The 19,553-nt window shown below is 44.2% G+C and overlaps 1 protein-coding gene across 3 annotated transcripts in view; it reads right to left on the reverse strand.

Annotated features, from left to right (window-relative positions):
* Positions 1–1,218: 1,218 nt before the first annotated feature.
* The window catches only part of cpe (carboxypeptidase E), a 41,796-nt gene continuing 23,461 nt past the window's right edge, over positions 1,219–19,553 (reverse strand). Inside the window, exons 2-10 of one of the 3 annotated variants that reach the window (XM_090188438.1) lie at positions 18,216–18,319; positions 13,107–13,199; positions 12,643–12,810; positions 10,227–10,344; positions 8,563–8,745; positions 4,740–4,879; positions 4,380–4,479; positions 3,695–3,813; positions 1,219–2,577 (exon numbers count right to left, since the gene is read on the reverse strand). In XM_090188438.1, the coding sequence (XP_090044564.1) occupies positions 2,479–2,577; positions 3,695–3,813; positions 4,380–4,479; positions 4,740–4,879; positions 8,563–8,745; positions 10,227–10,344; positions 12,643–12,810; positions 13,107–13,199; positions 18,216–18,319 (1,124 nt within the window). In that variant the 3' untranslated portion in view covers positions 1,219–2,478. Of the gene's footprint in view, positions 2,578–3,694; positions 3,814–4,379; positions 4,480–4,739; positions 4,880–8,562; positions 8,746–10,226; positions 12,389–12,642; positions 12,811–13,106; positions 13,200–16,138; positions 18,320–19,553 lie in introns of all 3 variants that reach the window. The other 2 variants (XM_090188439.1, XR_016484004.1) reach the window with 2 other exon arrangements.

Genomic DNA, 19,553 nt, shown 5'->3' on the forward strand with positions numbered 1-19,553 from the left:
GTCGGAAATCGTGGTCTATTTCCAGCAATCAGTCTGTGTGAGTCAGAGTATTTCCAAGGATCAGTCTGTGTGAGTCAGAGTATTTCCAGGGATCAGTCTGTGTGAGTCAGAGTATTTCCAGGGATCAGTCTGTGTGAGTCAGAGTATTTCCAGGGATCAGTCTGTGTGAGTCAGAGTATTTCCAGGGATCAGTCTGTGTGAGTCAGAGTATTTCCAGGGATCAGTCTGTGTGAGTCAGAGTATTTCCAGGGATCAGTCTGTGTGAGGCAGAGTATTTCCAGGGATCAGTCTGTGTGAGGCAGAGTATTTTCAGGGATCAGTCTGTGTGAGTCAGAGTATTTCCAGGGATCAGTCTGTGTGAGTCAGAGTATTTCCAGGGATCAGTCTGTGTGAGTCAGAGTATTTCCAGGGATCAGTCTGTGTGAGTCAGAGTATTTCCAGGGATCAGTCTGTGTGAGGCAGAGTATTTCCAGGGATCAGTCTGTGTGAGTCAGAGTATTTCCGGGTAGGTTAGGGTGTAGGCCTCTCCAACAGGTCGATCTCCAGCTACCGGTAGCTACCAGCCCACCTATGAGTTGATCGCCAAACTATTCTGAATAGTACATGAAATGTTCACGTGTTCAACCACCGCAAACTGCATAATTAAAGGGCCAGACGCATAATTAAAGGGCCAGACGCATAATTAAAGGGCCAAACTGCATAATTAAAGGACCAGACGCATAATTAAAGGGCCAGACGCATAATTAAAGGGCCAGACGCACAATTAAAGGGCCAGACGCATAATTAAAGGGCCAGACGCACAATTAAAGGGCCAGACGCATAATTAAAGGGCCAGACGCATAATTAAAGGGCCAGACGCACAATTAAAGGGCCAGACGCACAATTAAAGGGCCAGACGCATAATTAAAGGGCCAGACGCATAATTAAAGGGCCAGACGCACAATTAAAGGGCCAGACGCACAATTAAAGGGCCAGACGCATAATTAAAGGGCCAGACGCACAATTAAAGGGGAATTACACCCCAAAATCTAAATGTGTTTGTTTTCTTCTACCTACTTTTATTTTTCATCATGTAATTTAAGCATTGACATGGACTCAGAACTAATCTAATTTAATCTAATGTAGTCTAATTTCGTTGGAAAAAATATATTTTGAGAGTAAAAAACAAAACCTAAATCCAAGAAAGGTAAAAATGAGAAAACATCATAACAGATTGTATAGGGCCTTAGTGCTGTTTATTAACTAGGTATATTGACAGAAAACATCATAACAGATTGTATAGGGCCTTAGAGCTGTTTATTAACTAGGTATATTGACAGAAAACATAATAACAGATTGTATAGGGCCTTAGAGCTGTTTATTAACTAGGTATATTGACAGAAAACATAATAACAGATTGTATAGGGCCTTAGAGCTGTTTATTAACTAGGTATATTGACAGAAAACATAATAACAGATTGTATAGGGCCTTAGAGCTGTTTATTAACTAGGTATATTGACAGAAAACATAATAACAGATTGTATAGGGCCTTAGAGCTGTTTATTATACAGGTATATTGACAGAAAACATAATAACAGATTGTATAGGGCCTTAGAGCTGTTTATTAACTAGGTATATTGACAGAAAACATCATAACAGATTGTATAGGGCCTTAGAGCTGTTTATTAACCACAGTGCACTACTTCCTCTAGTACACTAAGGACCAGGGAAGAGTTGACAACATAGTGCCCTACTTCCTCTAGTACACTAAGGACCAGGGAAGAGTTGACAACATAGTGCACTACTTCCTCTAGTACACTAAGGACCAGGGAATAGTTGACAACATAGTAAACTACTTCCTCTCTAAGGACCAGGGAAGAGTTGACAACATAGTGCCCTACTTCCTCTAGTACACTAAGGACCAGGGAAGAGTTGACAACATAGTGCACTACTTCCTCTAGTACACTAAGGACCAGGGAAGAGTTGACAACATAGTGCCCTACTTCCTCTAGTACACTAAGGACCAGGGAATAGTTGACAACATAGTGCCCTACTTCCTCTAGTACACTAAGGACCAGGGAATAGTTGACAACATAGTAAACTACTTCCTTTCTAAGGACCAGGGAAGAGTTGACAACATAGTAAACTACTTCCTCTCTAAGGACCAGTGAAGAGTTGACAACATAGTGCCCTACTTCCTCTTGTTCACTAAGGACCAGGAAAAGTTGCAGGGGAGAAGAGGGCCTATTGGAAAGCCAGATAAATAATGAGTAGATTGCATGCTAGAAAAGCTTGGAGCCCCCTGGAATGGGGTAACCCTTGACAACAACATCAACCATTAGACAAAAGTAAATAAAGACAGAAAAATTCAATTAAGAGAAGACCTGTACAGTGGGCGGGACAACACACAATATAGTACACCCATTTGTAGACGCACAAGTCAATCAACCTGTCAACCAATCACAGACGTGCCAGTGGCCCTATGGACCAATCAGTGTTCAGAAGTTGAGTGTCTCTGACATCATCTTCCACCAGTCCATCAGCTCCTCCTTTTCCTCTTCCTTCCTCTCTACCAAGGACTCCAGCTCAAAGTCCACCTGGAGACACACACAGGTTAGACGGTTAGACAAACAGTTTAACCCTAATCCTCTCCACCTGTAGATAATGCATGTTAACTACTACTGAACATAGCTGTTGTCAAGGTAACTACTACTGAACATACTGTTGTCATGGTAACTACTACTGAACATACTGTTGTCATGGTAACTACTAATGAACATACTGTTGTCATGTTAACTACTACTGAACATACTGTTGTCATGGTAACTACTACTGAACATACTGTTGTCATGGTAACTACTAATGAACATACTGTTGTCATGGTAACTACTAATGAACATACTGTTGTCATGGTTACTACTAAACATACTGTTGTCATTGTAAATACTACTGAACATACTGTTGTCATGTTAACTACTACTGAACATACTGTTGTCATGTTAACTACTACTGAACATACTGTTGTCATGGTAACTACTACTGAACATACTGTTGTCATGGTAACTACTACTGAACATACTGTTGTCATGATTAACTACTACTGAACATGTTATTGTCATGTTAACTACTACTGAACATGTTATTGTCATGGTAACTACTACTGAACATACTGTTGTCATGGTAACTACTACTGACCATATTGTTGTCATGTGAACTAATAATAAACCTAGCTGTTGTCAAGGTAACTACTACTGAACATACTATTGTCATGTTAACTACTACTGAACATTTTGTTGTCATGGTAACTACTACTGAACATACTGTTGTCATGTTAACTACTACTGAACATACTGTTGTCATGGTAACTACTACTGAACATACTGTTGTCATGTTAACTACTACTGAGCATATTGTTGTCATGTGAACTAATAATAAACCTAGCTGTTGTCAAGGTAACTACTACTGAACATACTATTGTCATGTTAACTACTACTGAACATGTTATTGTCATGTTAACTACTACTGAACATGTTATTGTCATGGTAACTACTACTGAACATACTGTTATCATGTTAACTACTACTGAACATACTGTTATCATGGTAACTACTACTGAACATAGCTGTTGTCATGTTATTATGGTTGTCATGTTATTATGGGTTGTTGTTGTCATGGTATTACTGGGTGTTGTTGTCATGGTTTCATGGTTCTTACCCTAATAGCAGGACTGTAGGGGACAGCCACCTTCTTGATGACAGTCAAGTAACCTGGAGCATAGGCAGATACCTTGTAGTTCCCTGCTGCCAGGAGACGCCAGTAGTCTCCGTCCTTAGCTGTTATCAATACACAATCAATAATCAATCATCAATATCACTGTACTTAGCTACAATAAGAAAGTACATTAGTAATCAATACACATTAATAATCAATACTCAATTATCAATAACATTATCACAGTCCGTCCTTAACTATGATCAATATCATAATATTCAATAGCAATTTATCAATATGATAATAATCAATAAACTCTAATCAATATGATAATAATCAATAAACTCTTATCAATATGATAATAATCAATCAACTCTAATCAATATGATAATAATCAATAAACTCTAATCAATATGATAATAATCAATAAACTCTAATCAATATGATAATAATCAATCAACTCTAATCAATATGATAATAATCAATCACCAATTATCAATATGATAATAATCAATCAACTCTAATCAATATGATAATAATCAATCAACTCTAATCAATATGATAATAATCAATAACCAATTATCAATATGATAATAATAATAAGCATGTTTTCTCCAATCAACACTATACTTCACAGTAACTCATCACCATTAGGGTTGGCTGAGAGGAGGGCTGGGATTGGTTGTACCTGTAGTGATGTCATGGTCGATGCCCTCCACTGAGATGGAGGCGTTAAAGATGGCTCCACCCTGAAGGTCACGCACAAAGCCCTTCACACCACGATGCACCTGCACGCACGCACGCACGCACGCACGCACGCACGCACACACACACACACACACACACACACACACACACACACACACACACACACACACACACACACACAATCTTGTTACCAATCAGTCTTTCTCTACTCTCTCCCTCGCTTTCCCGAGCTCCTTCAGTCTCCCCCTCAGTCACAGTCCCCCTCAGTCACAGTCCCCCTGTGTAGGTGTGTGTGTAGGTGTGTGTGTAGGTGTGTGTGTAGGTGTGTGTGTGTGTGTACCTGTTCTATGTAGTTGACCAGTGAGTTGCGGTTCTCCTCCCAATAAGTCTTCAGTGTGTCTTCAGCAGGAAACTTGTCACAGCTCAGCTCCAGAGTTATCTCAAAACAGTTACTGCTCAGGTAGTTAAAATCCTGCATGCCTGGGGAGAGGGAGGGAGGGAGGGAGGGAGGGAGGGAGGGAGGGAGGGAGGGAGGGAGGGAGGGAGGGAGGGAGGGAGGGAGAGAGGGAGGGAGGGAGGGAGGGATAAATTCAGCAAACTTAACATGTGTAAATATTAGTATACAATAAGATTCATCAACTGAGACATAAACTGAACAAGTTCCACAGACATGTGACTAACAGAAATGGAATAATGTGTCCCTGAACAAAGGGGGGGTCAATATTAAAAGTAACAGTCAGTATCTGGTGTGGCCACCAGCTGCATTAAGTAGTGCAGCCAACTGAGAACACCACACTACACAGGTAACCTACTGAGACTACACAGGTAACCTACTGAGACTACACATGTGATCTACTGAGACTACACAGGTAACCTACTGAGACTACACAGGTAACCTACTGAGACTACACAGGTAACCTACTGAGACTACACAGGTAACCTACGGAGACTACAACACTACACAGGTAACCTACTGAAACTCCACAGGTAACCTACTGAGACTACAACACTACACAGGTAACCTACTGAGAGTACACAGGTAACCTACTGAGGCTACACAGGTAACCTACTGAGAACATCACACTACACAGGTAACCTACTGAGACTACTACACTACACAGGTAACCTACTGAGACTACTCAGGTAACCCACTGAGAACATCACACTACACAGGTAACCTACTGAGACTACTACACTACACAGGTAACCTACTGAGACTACACAGGTAACCTACTGAGACTACTCAGGTAACCTACTGAGAACATCACACTACACAGGTAACCTACTGAGACTACTACACTACACAGGTAACCTACTGAGACTACACAGGTAACCTACTGAGACTACACAGGTAACCTACTGAGACTACACAGGTAACCGACTGAGACTACACAGGTGACCTACTGATACTACACAGGTAACCTACTGAGACTACAACACTACACAGGTAACCTACTGAGACTACACAGGTAACCTACTGAGACTACTACACTACACAGGTAACCTACTGAGACTACACAGGTAACCTACTGAGACTACTACACTACACAGGTAACCTACTGAGACTACACAGGTAACCTACTGAGACTACACAGGTAACCTACTGAGACTACAACACTATACAGGTAACCTACTGAGACTACATCACTACACAGGTAACCTACTGAGACTACACATGTAACCTACTGAGACTATACAGGTAACCTACTGATACTACACAGGTAACCTACTGAGACTACAACACTACACAGGTAACCTACTGAGACTACACAGGTAACCTACTGAGACTACAACACTATACAGGTAACCTACTGAGACTACATCACTACACAGGTAACCAACTGAGACTACAACACTACACAGGTAACCTACTGAGACTACACATGTAACCTACTGAGACTATAGGTAACCTACTGAGACTACAAAACTACACAGGTAACCTACTGAGACTACAACACTACACAGGTAACCTACTGAGACTACAACACTATACAGGTAACCTACTGAGACTACTACACTACACAGGTAACCTACTGAGACTACACAGGTAACCTACTGAGACTACACAGGTAACCTACTGAGACTACAACACTATACAGGTAACCTACTGATACTACACTGGTAACATATTGAGACTACACAGGTAACCTACTGAGACTACACAGGTAACCTACTGAGACTACACAGGTAACCTACTGAGACTACACATGTAACCTACTGAGACTACAACACTACACAGGTAACCTACTGAGACTACACAGGTAACCTACTGAGACTACTACACTACACAGGTAACCTACTGAGACTACAACACTACACAGGTAACCGACTGAGACTACACAGGTAACCTACTGAGACTACACAGGTAACCTACTGAGACTACACAGGTAACCTAGTGAGACTACACAGGTAACCTACTGAGACTACTCAGGTAACCTACTGAGACTACAACACTACACAGGTAACCTACTGAGACTACAACACTACACAGGTAACCTACTGAGACTACACAGGTAACCTACTGAGACTACACAGGTAACCTACTGAGAACACTACACTACACAGGTAACCTACCGAGACTACTACACTACACAGGTAACCTACTGAGACTACTACACTACACAGGTAACCTACTGAGACTACTACACTACACAGGTAACCTACTGAGACTACACAGGTAACCTACTGAAACTACACAGGTAACCTATTGAGACTACACAGGTAACCTACTGAAAACACTACACTACACAGGTAACCTACTGAGACTACTACACTACACAGGTAACCTACTGAGACTACACAGGTAACCTACTGAGACTACACAGGTAACCTACTGAGACTACACAGGTAACCTACTGAGACTACACAGGTAACCTACTGAGACTACAACACTATACAGGTAACCTACTGAGACTACACAGGTAACCTACTGAGACTACACAGGTAACCTACTGAGACTACACAGGTAACCTACTGAGACTACACAGGTAACCTACTGAGACTACACAGGTAACCTACTGAGACTACACAGGTAACCTACTGAGAACACCACACTAGTTTCTGAAGGGATTTGTTTGACAGATTAAAACATCACGACTGGTTGTATTGTTGGTTTTGAAAAGAGATGTCACTGCGAGTTAGATGGCACAATGATTATCTCCACTATACTAGTTTATTTAGTCACATAAACTGAAATTAGACAAACTATTATAATATTACCAACAAGGAAATGGAGGAGCGATTTCTGCGTAGAGCACCTTGAATGAGTTGAACCATCATAATTATATTGAAAAAACTGTCTGTTCCCCAGCTCTGCCTCCCCTGTCAACATGTTATACCCCCCTAACCTGGGTCTGTTTCCCAGCTCTGCCTCCCCTGTCACCTCACCTCTGTAGGTGAAGCTAGTGTCTGTCTGTGTGTTACCTCTAGGTACGCTGTACCAGGCCCCTCTGTAGGTGAAGCTAGTGTCTGTGTGTGTGTTACCTCTGGGTACGCTGTACCAGGCCCCTCTGTAGGTGAAGCTAGTGTCTGTCTGTGTGTTACCTCTGGGTACGCTGTACCAGGCCCCTCTGTAGGTGAAGCTAGTGTCTGTGTGTTACCTCTGGGTACGCTGTACCAGGCCCCTCTGTAGGTGAAGCTAGTGTCTGTGTGTTACCTCTGGGTACGCTGTACCAGGCCCCTCTGTAGGTGAAGCTAGTGTCTGTGTGTTACCTCTGGGTACGCTGTACCAGGCCCCTCTGTAGGTGAAGCTAGTGTCTGTGTGTTACCTCTGGGTACGCTGTACCAGGCCCCTCTGTAGGTGAAGCTAGTGTCTGTGTGTTACCTCTGGGTACGCTGTACCAGGCCCCTCTGTAGGTGAAGCTAGTGTCTGTGTGTTACCTCTGGGTACGCTGTACCAGGCCCCTCTGTAGGTGAAGCTAGTGTCTGTGTGTTACCTCTAGGTACGCTGTACCAGGCCCCTCTGTAGGTGAAGCTAGTGTCTGTGTGTTACCTCTGGGTACGCTGTACCAGGCCCCTCTGTAGGTGAAGCTAGTGTCTGTGTGTTACCTCTGGGTACGCTGTACCAGGCCCCTCTGTAGGTGAAGCTAGTGTCTGTGTGTGTGTTACCTCTGGGTACGCTGTACCAGGCCCCTCTGTAGGTGAAGCTAGTGTCTGTGTGTTACCTCCGGGTACGCTGTACCAGGCCCCTCCGTTGGTGATGCCGTCGGTGAAGCTGGTATCATCGTCGTTCTTCCTGCACGGAGCCCGCTGGGGGTCTGACATCACAGGATTAAACTGGGAGTAGGACTTCGCCAGAGACTTAAAGGTGACGTCATCAGGACTGGCGCTGTACTCATGGGTCGAACCTGGAGGGAGGGAGGGAGTTGGGAGGGAGAGGTAGAGAGGATGGGAGAGGGAGGGAGGGAGGGAGGGAGGTGGGAGGGAGGGAGAGAGGGAGGGGAGGGGGGATGGAGGGAGGGAGGATGGGAGAGGGAGGGGAGGATGGGAGAGGGAGGGGAGGATGGGAGAGGGAGGGGAGGAGGGAGGGAGGGAGGTGGGAGGGAGGGAGGATGGGAGAGGGAGGGGAGGAGGGAGGATGGAGAAAAGAGGGAATGGGGGAGGGAATGAGGGGGGGGGGATAACTTATTTGCACTTATTAGCAGTGGCATTATGTAACGTTTTTGGGCGACCTGACAAAATTCACATAGAAATATGAGTTATAGATCTGAAATTCTCATTGAAATGAAGTCTAAGAAGAGGTAGATATGTTATATGTGTGTTATTTCTATGCTTCCCATTCTTAAATTACATTTTTGTGTCATTTACTCAGCTTCATGTCTGGTTCACAGTGGTTTAAATTACCCATGATGCTCTACTCTACACTGTAGGAGATGTCTAGTTCACAGTGGTTTAAATGATCCCATGATGCTCTACTCTAGACTGTAGGAGATGTCTGGTTCACAGTGGTTTAAATTACCCATGATGCTCTACTCTACACTGTAGGAGAGGTCTAGTTCACAGTGGTTTAAATGATCCCATGATGCTCTACTCTACACTGTAGGAGATGTCTGTTTCACAGTGGTTTAAATTACCCATGATGCTCTACTCTACACTGCAGGAGATGTCTGGTTCACAGTGGTTTATGTGTGTAGCGTGGTGTGTGTGTAGCGTGGTGTGTGTGTAGTGTGGTGTGTGTGTAGCGTGGTGTCTGTGTAGCGTGGTGTGTGTAGCGTGGTGTGTGTGTAGCGTGGTGTGTGTGTAGCGTGGTGTGTGTGTAGCGTCGTGTTTGTGTAGCGTGGTGTGTGTGTAGCGTGGTGTGTGTGTAGCGTGGTGTCTGTGTAGCGTGGTGTGTGTGTAGCGTGGTGTGTGTGTAGCGTGGTGTGTGTAGCGTGGTGTGTGTGTAGCTTGATGTGAGTGTAGCGTGGTGTGTGTGTAGCGTGGCGTGTGTAGCGTGTTGCAGTGTAGCGTGGTGTGTAGCGTGGTGTGTGTAGCATGGTGTGTGTGTAGCGTGGTGTGTGTGTAGCATGGTGTGTGTGTAGCGTGGTGTGTGTGTAGCATGGTGTGTGTGTAGCATGGTGTGTGTGTAGCGTGGTGTGTGTGTAGCGTGGTGTGTGTGTAGCGTGGTGTGTGTGTGTAGCGTGGTGTGTAGCGTGGTGTGTGTAGCGTGGTGCAGTGTAGCGTGGTGTGTGTGTAGCGTGGTGTGTGTGTAGCGTGGTGTGTGTGTAGCGTGGTGTGTGTGTAGCGTGGTGTGTTTGTAGCATGGTGTGTGTGTAGCGTGGTGTGTGTGTAGCGTGGTGTGTGTGTAGCGTGGTGTGTGTGTAGCGTGGTGTGTGTGTAGCGTGGTTACCGCTGCGTGTCTCGTCGTAGGGGTAGTTGGCCACCACATCTCCTCCATGCAGATTAGCTGAGAGGACGAATGGAATCTCCATTATCCACCTGATCACTGCCTTGGTCTCTGGAGCCAGCTGGAGACAACACAGACACAGACAGACAGGATCACTGCCTTGGTCTCTGGAGCCAGCTGGAGACAACACAGACACAGACAGACAGGATCACTGCCTTGGTCTCTGGAGCCAGCTGGAGACAACACAGACAGACAGGATCACTGCCTTGGTCTCTGGAGCCAGCTGGAGACAACACAGACACAGACAGACAGGATCACTGCCTTGGTCTCTGGAGCTAGCTAGAGACAACACAGACACAGACAGACAGGATCACTGCCTTGGTCTCTGGAGCCAGCTAGAGACAACACAGACACAGACAGACAGGATCACTGCCTTGGTCTCTGGAGCCAGCTGGAGACAACACAGACACAGACAGACAGGATCACTGCCTTGGTCTCTGGAGCCAGCTGGAGACAACACAGACAGACAGGATCACTGCCTTGGTCTCTGGAGCCAGCTGGAGACAACACAGACACAGACAGACAGGATCACTGCCTTGGTCTCTGGAGCTAGCTAGAGACAACACAGACACAGACAGACAGGGTCACTGCCTTGGTCTCTGGAGCCAGCTGGAGACAACACAGACACAGACAGACAGGATCACTGCCTTGGTCTCTGGAGCTAGCTGGAGACAACAAAGACACAGACAGACAGGATCACTGCCTTGGTCTCTGGAGCTAGCTGGAGACAACACAGACACAGACAGACAGGATCACTGCCTTGGTCTCTGGAGCCAGCTGGAGACAACACAGACAGACAGGATCACTGCCTTGGTCTCTGGAGCAGCCTGGAGACAACACAGACACAGACAGACAGGATCACTGCCTTGGTCTCTGGAGCCAGCTGGAGACAACACAGACAGACAGGATCACTGACTAGGTCTCTGGAGCCAGCTGGAGACAACACAGACAGACAGGATCACTGCCTTGGTCTCTGGAGTCAGCTGGAGACAACACAGACAGACAGGATCACTGCCTTGGTCTCTGGAGCCAGCTGGAGACAACACAGACACAGACAGACAGGATCACTGCCTTGGTCTCTGGAGCCAGCTGGAGACAACACAGACAGACAGGATCACTGCCTTGGTCTCTGGAGCCAGCTGGAGACAACACAGACACAGACAGACAGGATCACTGCCTTGGTCTCTGGAGCCAGCTGGAGACAACACAGACAGACAGGATCACTGCCTTGGTCTCTGGAGCCAGCTGGAGACAACACAGACACAGACAGACAGGATCACTGCCTTGGTCTCTGGAGCTAGCTAGAGACAACACAGACACAGACAGACAGGATCACTGCCTTGGTCTCTGGAGCCAGATAGAGACAACACAGACACAGACAGACAGGATCACTGCCTTGGTCTCTGGAGCCAGCTGGAGACAACACAGACACAGACAGACAGGATCACTGCCTTGGTCTCTGGAGCCAGCTGGAGACAACACAGACAGACAGGATCACTGCCTTGGTCTCTGGAGCCAGCTGGAGACAACACAGACACAGACAGACAGGATCACTGCCTTGGTCTCTGGAGCTAGCTAGAGACAACACAGACACAGACAGACAGGGTCACTGCCTTGGTCTCTGGAGCCAGCTGGAGACAACACAGACACAGACAGACAGGATCACTGCCTTGGTCTCTGGAGCTAGCTGGAGACAACAAAGACACAGACAGACAGGATCACTGCCTTGGTCTCTGGAGCTAGCTGGAGACAACACAGACACAGACAGACAGGATCACTGCCTTGGTCTCTGGAGCCAGCTGGAGACAACACAGACAGACAGGATCACTGCCTTGGTCTCTGGAGCAGCCTGGAGACAACACAGACACAGACAGACAGGATCACTGCCTTGGTCTCTGGAGCCAGCTGGAGACAACACAGACAGACAGGATCACTGACTAGGTCTCTGGAGCCAGCTGGAGACAACACAGACAGACAGGATCACTGCCTTGGTCTCTGGAGTCAGCTGGAGACAACACAGACAGACAGGATCACTGCCTTGGTCTCTGGAGCCAGCTGGAGACAACACAGACAGACAGGATCACTGCCTTGGTCTCTGGAGCCAGCTGGAGACAACACAGACACAGACAGACAGACAGACAGACAGACAGACAGACAGACAGACAGACAGACAGACAGACAGACAGACAGGTGTGTTACCAGACAGACAGACAGACAGGTGTGTTACCAGACAGACAGACAGACAGACAGACAGACAGACAGACAGGTGTGTTACCAGACAGACAGACAGACAGACAGACAGACAGACAGGTGTGTTACCAGACAGACAGACAGACAGACAGACAGACAGGTGTGTTACCTTGGTATTTTCGTCCACGGCCTTCTTCATGTTGTTGAGCAGGTGGTTGTTGGCTCCGCCCTCCTTCTCGTTGCCGTAGACGATGCGGTCCAGGTCAGGGAAGTTCCTGTTCAGGTCAACCCCCTGGGCGTTACTACGACCTACGAACCAATCTTTCAGCTCCCCCGACTGACACACAGAGGGAGGAGAAATGTTACCTGGTCCCATGAACCAGTCTGTGTGTGTGTTAGTTGTGATGTGTGTGTTAGTTGTGATGTGTGTGTTAGTTGTGATGTGTGTGTTAGTTGTGATGTGTGTGTTAGTTGTGGTGTGTGTGTTAGTTGTGGTGTGTGTGTTAGTTGTGGTGTGTGTGTTAGTTGTGATGTGTGTGTTAGTTGTGGTGTGTGTGTTAGTTGTGATGTGTGTGTTAGTTGTGGTGTGTGTGTTAGTTGTGGTGTGTGTGTTAGTTGTGGTGTGTGTGTTACCTGGGAGGCAGCCTTCTCAAAGCCATCAGGGTTCATGGAGGGCATCAGGTGGATACGTGTGGTGTGGATCAGATCGATGATCGACTCGTTGCCCTGTGATAACACAACAACATATTAACTCTGTGATCGACTCGTTGCCCTGTGAAAACACAACAGCATATTAACTCTGTGATCGTTAAGTTGCTCTGATACAACACAACAACATATTAACTCTGTGATCGTTTAGTTCCCTGTTACAAAACAACAACATATTAACTCAGTGATCGTTTAGTTGCTCTGATACAACACAACAACATATTAACTCTGTGATCGTTTAGTTGCCCTGTGATAACACAACAACATATTAACTCTGTGATCGTTTAGTTGCTCTGTTACAACACAACAACATATTAACTCTGTGATCGTTTAGTTGCACTGATACAACACAACAACACATTAACTCAGTGATCGTTTAGTTGCTCTGATACAACACAACAACATATTAACTCTGTGATCGTTTAGTTGCCCTGTGATAACACAACAACATATTAACTCTGTGATCGTTTAGTTGCACTGATACAACACAACAACATATTAACTCTGTGATTGTTTAGTTGCCCTGTGATAACACAACAACATATTAACTCTGTGATTGTTTAGTTGCCCTGTGATAACACAACAACATATTAACTCTGTGATCGTTTAGTTGCTCTGTTACAACACAACAACATATTAACTCTGTGATCGTTTAGTTGCTCTGTTACAAAACAACAACATGTTAAATCTGTGATCGTTTAGTTGCACTGATACAACACAACAACATATTAACTTTGTGATAGACTCGTTGCCCTGTGATAAAACAACAACATATTAACTCCGTGATCGTTTGGTTATACTGATACAACACAACAACACATTAACTCTGTGATCGTTTAGTTGCTCTGTTACAACACAACAACATTTTAACTCTGTGATCGTTTAGTTGCTCTGTTAGATCATAACAACATATTAACTCTGTGATCGTTTAGTAGCACTGATACAACACAACAACATATTAACTCTGTGATCGTTTAGTTGCACTGATACAACACAACAACATTTTAACTCTGTGATCGTTTAGTAGCACTGATACAACACAACAACATATTAACTCTGTGATCGTTTAGTTGCCCTGTGATAACACAACAACATATTAACTCTGTGATCGTTTAGTTGCACTGATACAACACAACAACATATTAACTCTGTGATCGTTTAGTTGCACTGATACAACACAACAACATATTAACTCTGTGATTGTTTAGTTGCCCTGTGATAACACAACAACATATTAACTCTGTGATCGTTTAGTTGCTCTGTTACAACACAACAACATATTAACTCTGTGATCGTTTAGTTGCTCTGTTACAACACAACAACATATTAACTCTGTGATCGTTTAGTTGCTCTGTTACAAAACAACAACATGTTAAATCTGTGATCGTTTAGTTGCACTGATACAACACAACAACATATTAACTCTGTGATTGTTTAGTTGCCCTGTGATAACACAACAACATATTAACTCTGTGATTGTTTAGTTGCCCTGTGATAACACAACAACATATTAACTCTGTGATTGTTTAGTTGCCCTGTGATAACACAACAACATATTAACTCTGTGATCGTTTAGTTGCTCTGTTACAACACAACAACATTTTAAGTCTGTGATCGTTTAGTTGCTCTGTTAGATCATAACAACATATTAACTCTGTGATCGTTTAGTAGCACTGATACAACACAACAACATATTAACTCTGTGATCGTTTAGTTGCACTGATACAACACAACAACATTTTAACTCTGTGATCGTTTAGTAGCACTGATACAACACAACAACATATTAACTCTGTGATCGTTTAGTTGCACTGATACAACACAACAACATATTAACTCTGTGATCGTTTGGTTGCCCTGTGATAAAACAACAACATATTAACTCTGTGATCGTTTAGTTGCCCTGTGATAAAACAACAACATATTAACTCTGTGATCGTTTAGTTGCTCTGTTACAACACAACAACATCTTAACTCTGTGATCGTTTAGTTGCTCTGTTACAACACAACAACATATTAACTCTGTGATCGTTTAGTTGCTCTGTTACAACATAACAACATATTAACTCTGTGATCGTTTAGTTGCACTGATACAACACAACAACATATTAACTCTGTGATCGTTTAGTAGCACTGATACAACACAACAACATATTAACTCTGTGATCGTTTAGTTGCACTGATACAACACAACAACATTTTAACTCTGTGATCGTTTAGTTGCACTGATACAACACAACAACATATTAACTCTGTGATTGTTTAGTTGCCCTGTGATAACACAACAACATATTAACTCTGTGATTGTTTAGTTGCCCTGTGATAACACAACAACATATTAACTCTGTGATCGTTTAGTTGCCCTTTGATAACACAACAACATATTAACTCTGTGATCGTTTAGTTGCTCTGTTACAACACAACAACATCTTAACTCTGTGATCGTTTAGTTGCTCTGTTACAACACAACAACATATTAACTCTGTGATCGTTTAGTTGCTCTGTTACAACATAACAACATATTAACTCTGTGATCGTTTAGTTGCACTGATACAACACAACAACATATTAACTCTGTGATCGTTTAGTTGCCCTGTGATGACACAACAACATATTAACTCTGTGATCGTTTAGTTGGATCCAAACTACAGGTTATATTACCTGTTGGTAACAGAGGTACAGACAGGTTTTATTACCTGTTGGTAACAGAGGTACTGAGACAGGTTATATTACCTGTTGGTAACAGAGGTACTGAGACAGGTTATATTACCTGTTGGTAACAGAGGTACTGAGACAGGTTATGTTCCTGTTTGGTAACAGAGGTACAGCCAGGTTATGTTACCTGTTGGTATTGGTTACAGAGGTACTGAGACAGGTTATATTACCTGTTGGTAACAGAGGTACAGAGACAGGTTATATTACCTGTTGGTAACAGAGGTACAGCCAGGTTATGTTACCTGTTGGTATTGGTTACAGAGGTACTGAGCCAGGTCATATTACCTGTTGGTAACAGAGGTACAGAGACAGGTTATATTACCTGTTGGTAACAGAGGTACAGCCAGGTTATGTTACCTGTTGGTATTGGTTACAGAGGTACTGAGCCAGGTTATATTACCTGTTGGTATTGGTTACAGAGGTACTGAGACAGGTTATATTACCTGTTGGTAACAGAGGTACAGAGACAGGTTATATTACCTGTTGGTAACAGAGGTACAGAGACAGGTTATATTACCTGTTGGTAACAGAGGTACAGAGACAGGTTATATTACCTGTTGGTAACAGAGGTACTGAGACAGGTTATATTACCTGTTGGTAACAGAGGTACTGAGACAGGTTATATTACCTGTTGGTAACAGAGGTACTGAGACAGGTTATATTACCTGTTGGTAACAGAGGTACAGCCAGGTTATGTTACCTGTTGGTATTGGTTACAGAGGTACTGAGCCAGGTTATATTACCTGTTGGTATTGGTTACAGAGGTACAGCCAGGTTATATTACCTGTTGGTATTGGTTACAGAGGTACAGCCAGGTTATATTACCTGTTGGTATTGGTTACAGAGGTACTGAGCCAGGTTATATTACCTGTTGGTAACAGAGGTACAGACAGGTTATGTTACCTGTTGGTATTGGTTACAGAGGTACTGAGACAGGTTATATTACCTGTTGGTATTGGTTACAGAGGTACTGAGACAGGTCATATTACCTGTTGGTAACAGAGGTACAGAGACAGGTTATATTACCTGTTGGTAACAGAGGTACAGCCAGGTTATGTTACCTGTTGGTATTGGTTACAGAGGTACTGAGCCAGGTTATATTACCTGTTGGTAACAGAGGTACAGACAGGTTATGTTACCTGTTGGTATTGGTTACAGAGGTACTGAGCCAGGTTATGTTACCTGTTGGTATTGGTTACAGAGGTACTGAGCCAGGTTATGTTACCTGTTGGTATTGGTTACAGAGGTACTGAGCCAGGTTATATTACCTGTTGGTATTGGTTACAGAGGTACTGAGCCAGGTTATATTACCTGTTGGTATTGGTTACAGAGGTACTGAGCCAGGTTATATTACCTGTTGGTATTGGTTACAGAGGTACTGAGCCAGGTTATATTACCTGTTGGTATTGGTTACAGAGGTACTGAGCCAGGTTATATTACCTGTTGGTATTGGTTACAGAGGTACTGAGCCAGGTTATATTACCTGTTGGTAACAGAGGTACAGCCAGGTTATGTTACCTGTTGGTATTGGTTACAGAGGTACTGAGCCAGGTTATATTACCTGTTGGTATTGGTTACAGAGGTACAGCCAGGTTATATTACCTGTTGGTATTGGTTACAGAGGTACTGAGCCAGGTTATGTTACCTGTTGGTATTGGTTACAGAGGTACTGAGCCAGGTTATATTACCTGTTGGTATTGGTTACAGAGGTACTGAGCCAGGTTATATTACCTGTTGGTATTGGTTACAGAGGTACTGAGCCAGGTTATATTACCTGTTGGTATTGGTTACAGAGGTACTGAGCCAGGTTATATTACCTGTTGGTATTGGTTACAGAGGTACTGAGCCAGGTTATATTACCTGTTGGTATTGGTTACAGAGGTACAGCCAGGTTATGTTACCTGTTGGTATTGGTTACAGAGGTACTGAGCCAGGTTATATTACCTGTTGGTAACAGAGGTACTGAGCCAGGTTATATTACCTGTTGGTATTGGTTACAGAGGTACTGAGCCAGGTTATATTACCTGTTGGTATTGGTTACAGAGGTACTGAGCCAGGTTATATTACCTGTTGGTATTGGTTACAGAGGTACTGAGCCAGGTTATATTACCTGTTGGTATTGGTTACAGAGGTACAGCCAGGTTATGTTACCTGTTGGTACTGGTTACAGAGGTACTGAGCCAGGTTATATTACCTGTTGGTATTGGTTACAGAGGTACAGCCAGGTTATATTACCTGTTGGTATTGGTTACAGAGGTACTGAGCCAGGTTATATTACCTGTTGGTATTGGTTACAGAGGTACAGCCAGGTTATGTTACCTGTTGGTACTGGTTACAGAGGTACTGAGCCAGGTAGACGATGAGTTCCCGTCCTACCGCCTCGTTGCCGTGCATGTTTCCGATGTACTTAAACTCTGGCTCACCTGGGGAAAGAGAAACACAGGTTAGGTCAAAACACACAGGTTAGGTCAAAACACACAGGTTAGGTCAACACACACAGGTTAGGTCAAAACACACAGGTTAGGTCAACACACACAGGTTAGGTCAACACACACACAGGTTAGGTCAAAACACACAGGTTAGGTCAAAACACACAGGTTAGGTCAAAACACACAGGTTAGGTCAAAACACACAGGTTAGGTCAAAACACACACAGGTTAGGTCAACACACACAGGTTAGGTCAAAACACACAGGTTAGGTCAAAACACACAGGTTAGGTCAACGCACACACAGGTTAGGTCAAAACACACAGGTTAGGTCAACGCACACACAGGTTGGGTCAATACACACAGGTTAGGTCAAAACACACAGGTTAGGTCAACGCACACACAGGTTAGGTCAAAACACACAGGTTAGGTCAAAACACACAGGTTAGGTCAACGCACACACAGGTTAGGCCAACGCACACACAGGTTAGGTCAAAACACACAGGTTAGGTCAACGCACACACAGGTTAGGTCAACACACAAAGACAGGTCAGGTCAACACACACACAGGTTGGGTCAACACACACAGACAGGTTGGGTCAACACACACACAGGTTGGGTCAACACACACACAGGTTAGGTCAAAACACACAGGTTAGGTCAACACACACAGGTTAGGTCAAAACACACAGGTTAGGTCAAAACACACAGGTTAGGTCAACACACACACAGGTTAGGTCAACACACACACAGGTTAGGTCAACACACACACAGGTCAGATCAACACACACAGGTTGGGTCAACACACACACAGGTTAGGACAACACACACAGGTTAAGTCAAAACACACAGGTTAAGTCAAAACACACAGGTTAGGTCAAAACACACACAGGTTAGGACAACACACACAGGTTAGGTCAAGACACACAGGTTAGGTCAAGACACACAGGTTAAGTCAAAACACACAGGTTAGGTCAAAACACACAGGTTAGGTCAAAACACACAGGTTAGGTCAAAACACATAGGTTAGGTCAAAAACACACTGGTTAGGTCAACACACACAGGTTAGGTCAAAACACACAGGTTAGGTCAACGCACACACAGGTTGGGTCAATACACACAGGTTAGGTCAAAACACACAGGTTAGGTCAAAACACACAGGTTAGGTCAACGCACACACAGGTTGGGTCAATACACACAGGTTAGGTCAAAACACACAGGTTAGGTCAA

Source organism: Oncorhynchus mykiss, chromosome 10 (genome assembly GCF_057628025.1).
Source record: "Oncorhynchus mykiss isolate SJ-2025 chromosome 10, ASM5762802v1, whole genome shotgun sequence".
In the NCBI taxonomy this organism is placed as follows: domain Eukaryota; kingdom Metazoa; phylum Chordata; class Actinopteri; order Salmoniformes; family Salmonidae; genus Oncorhynchus; species Oncorhynchus mykiss.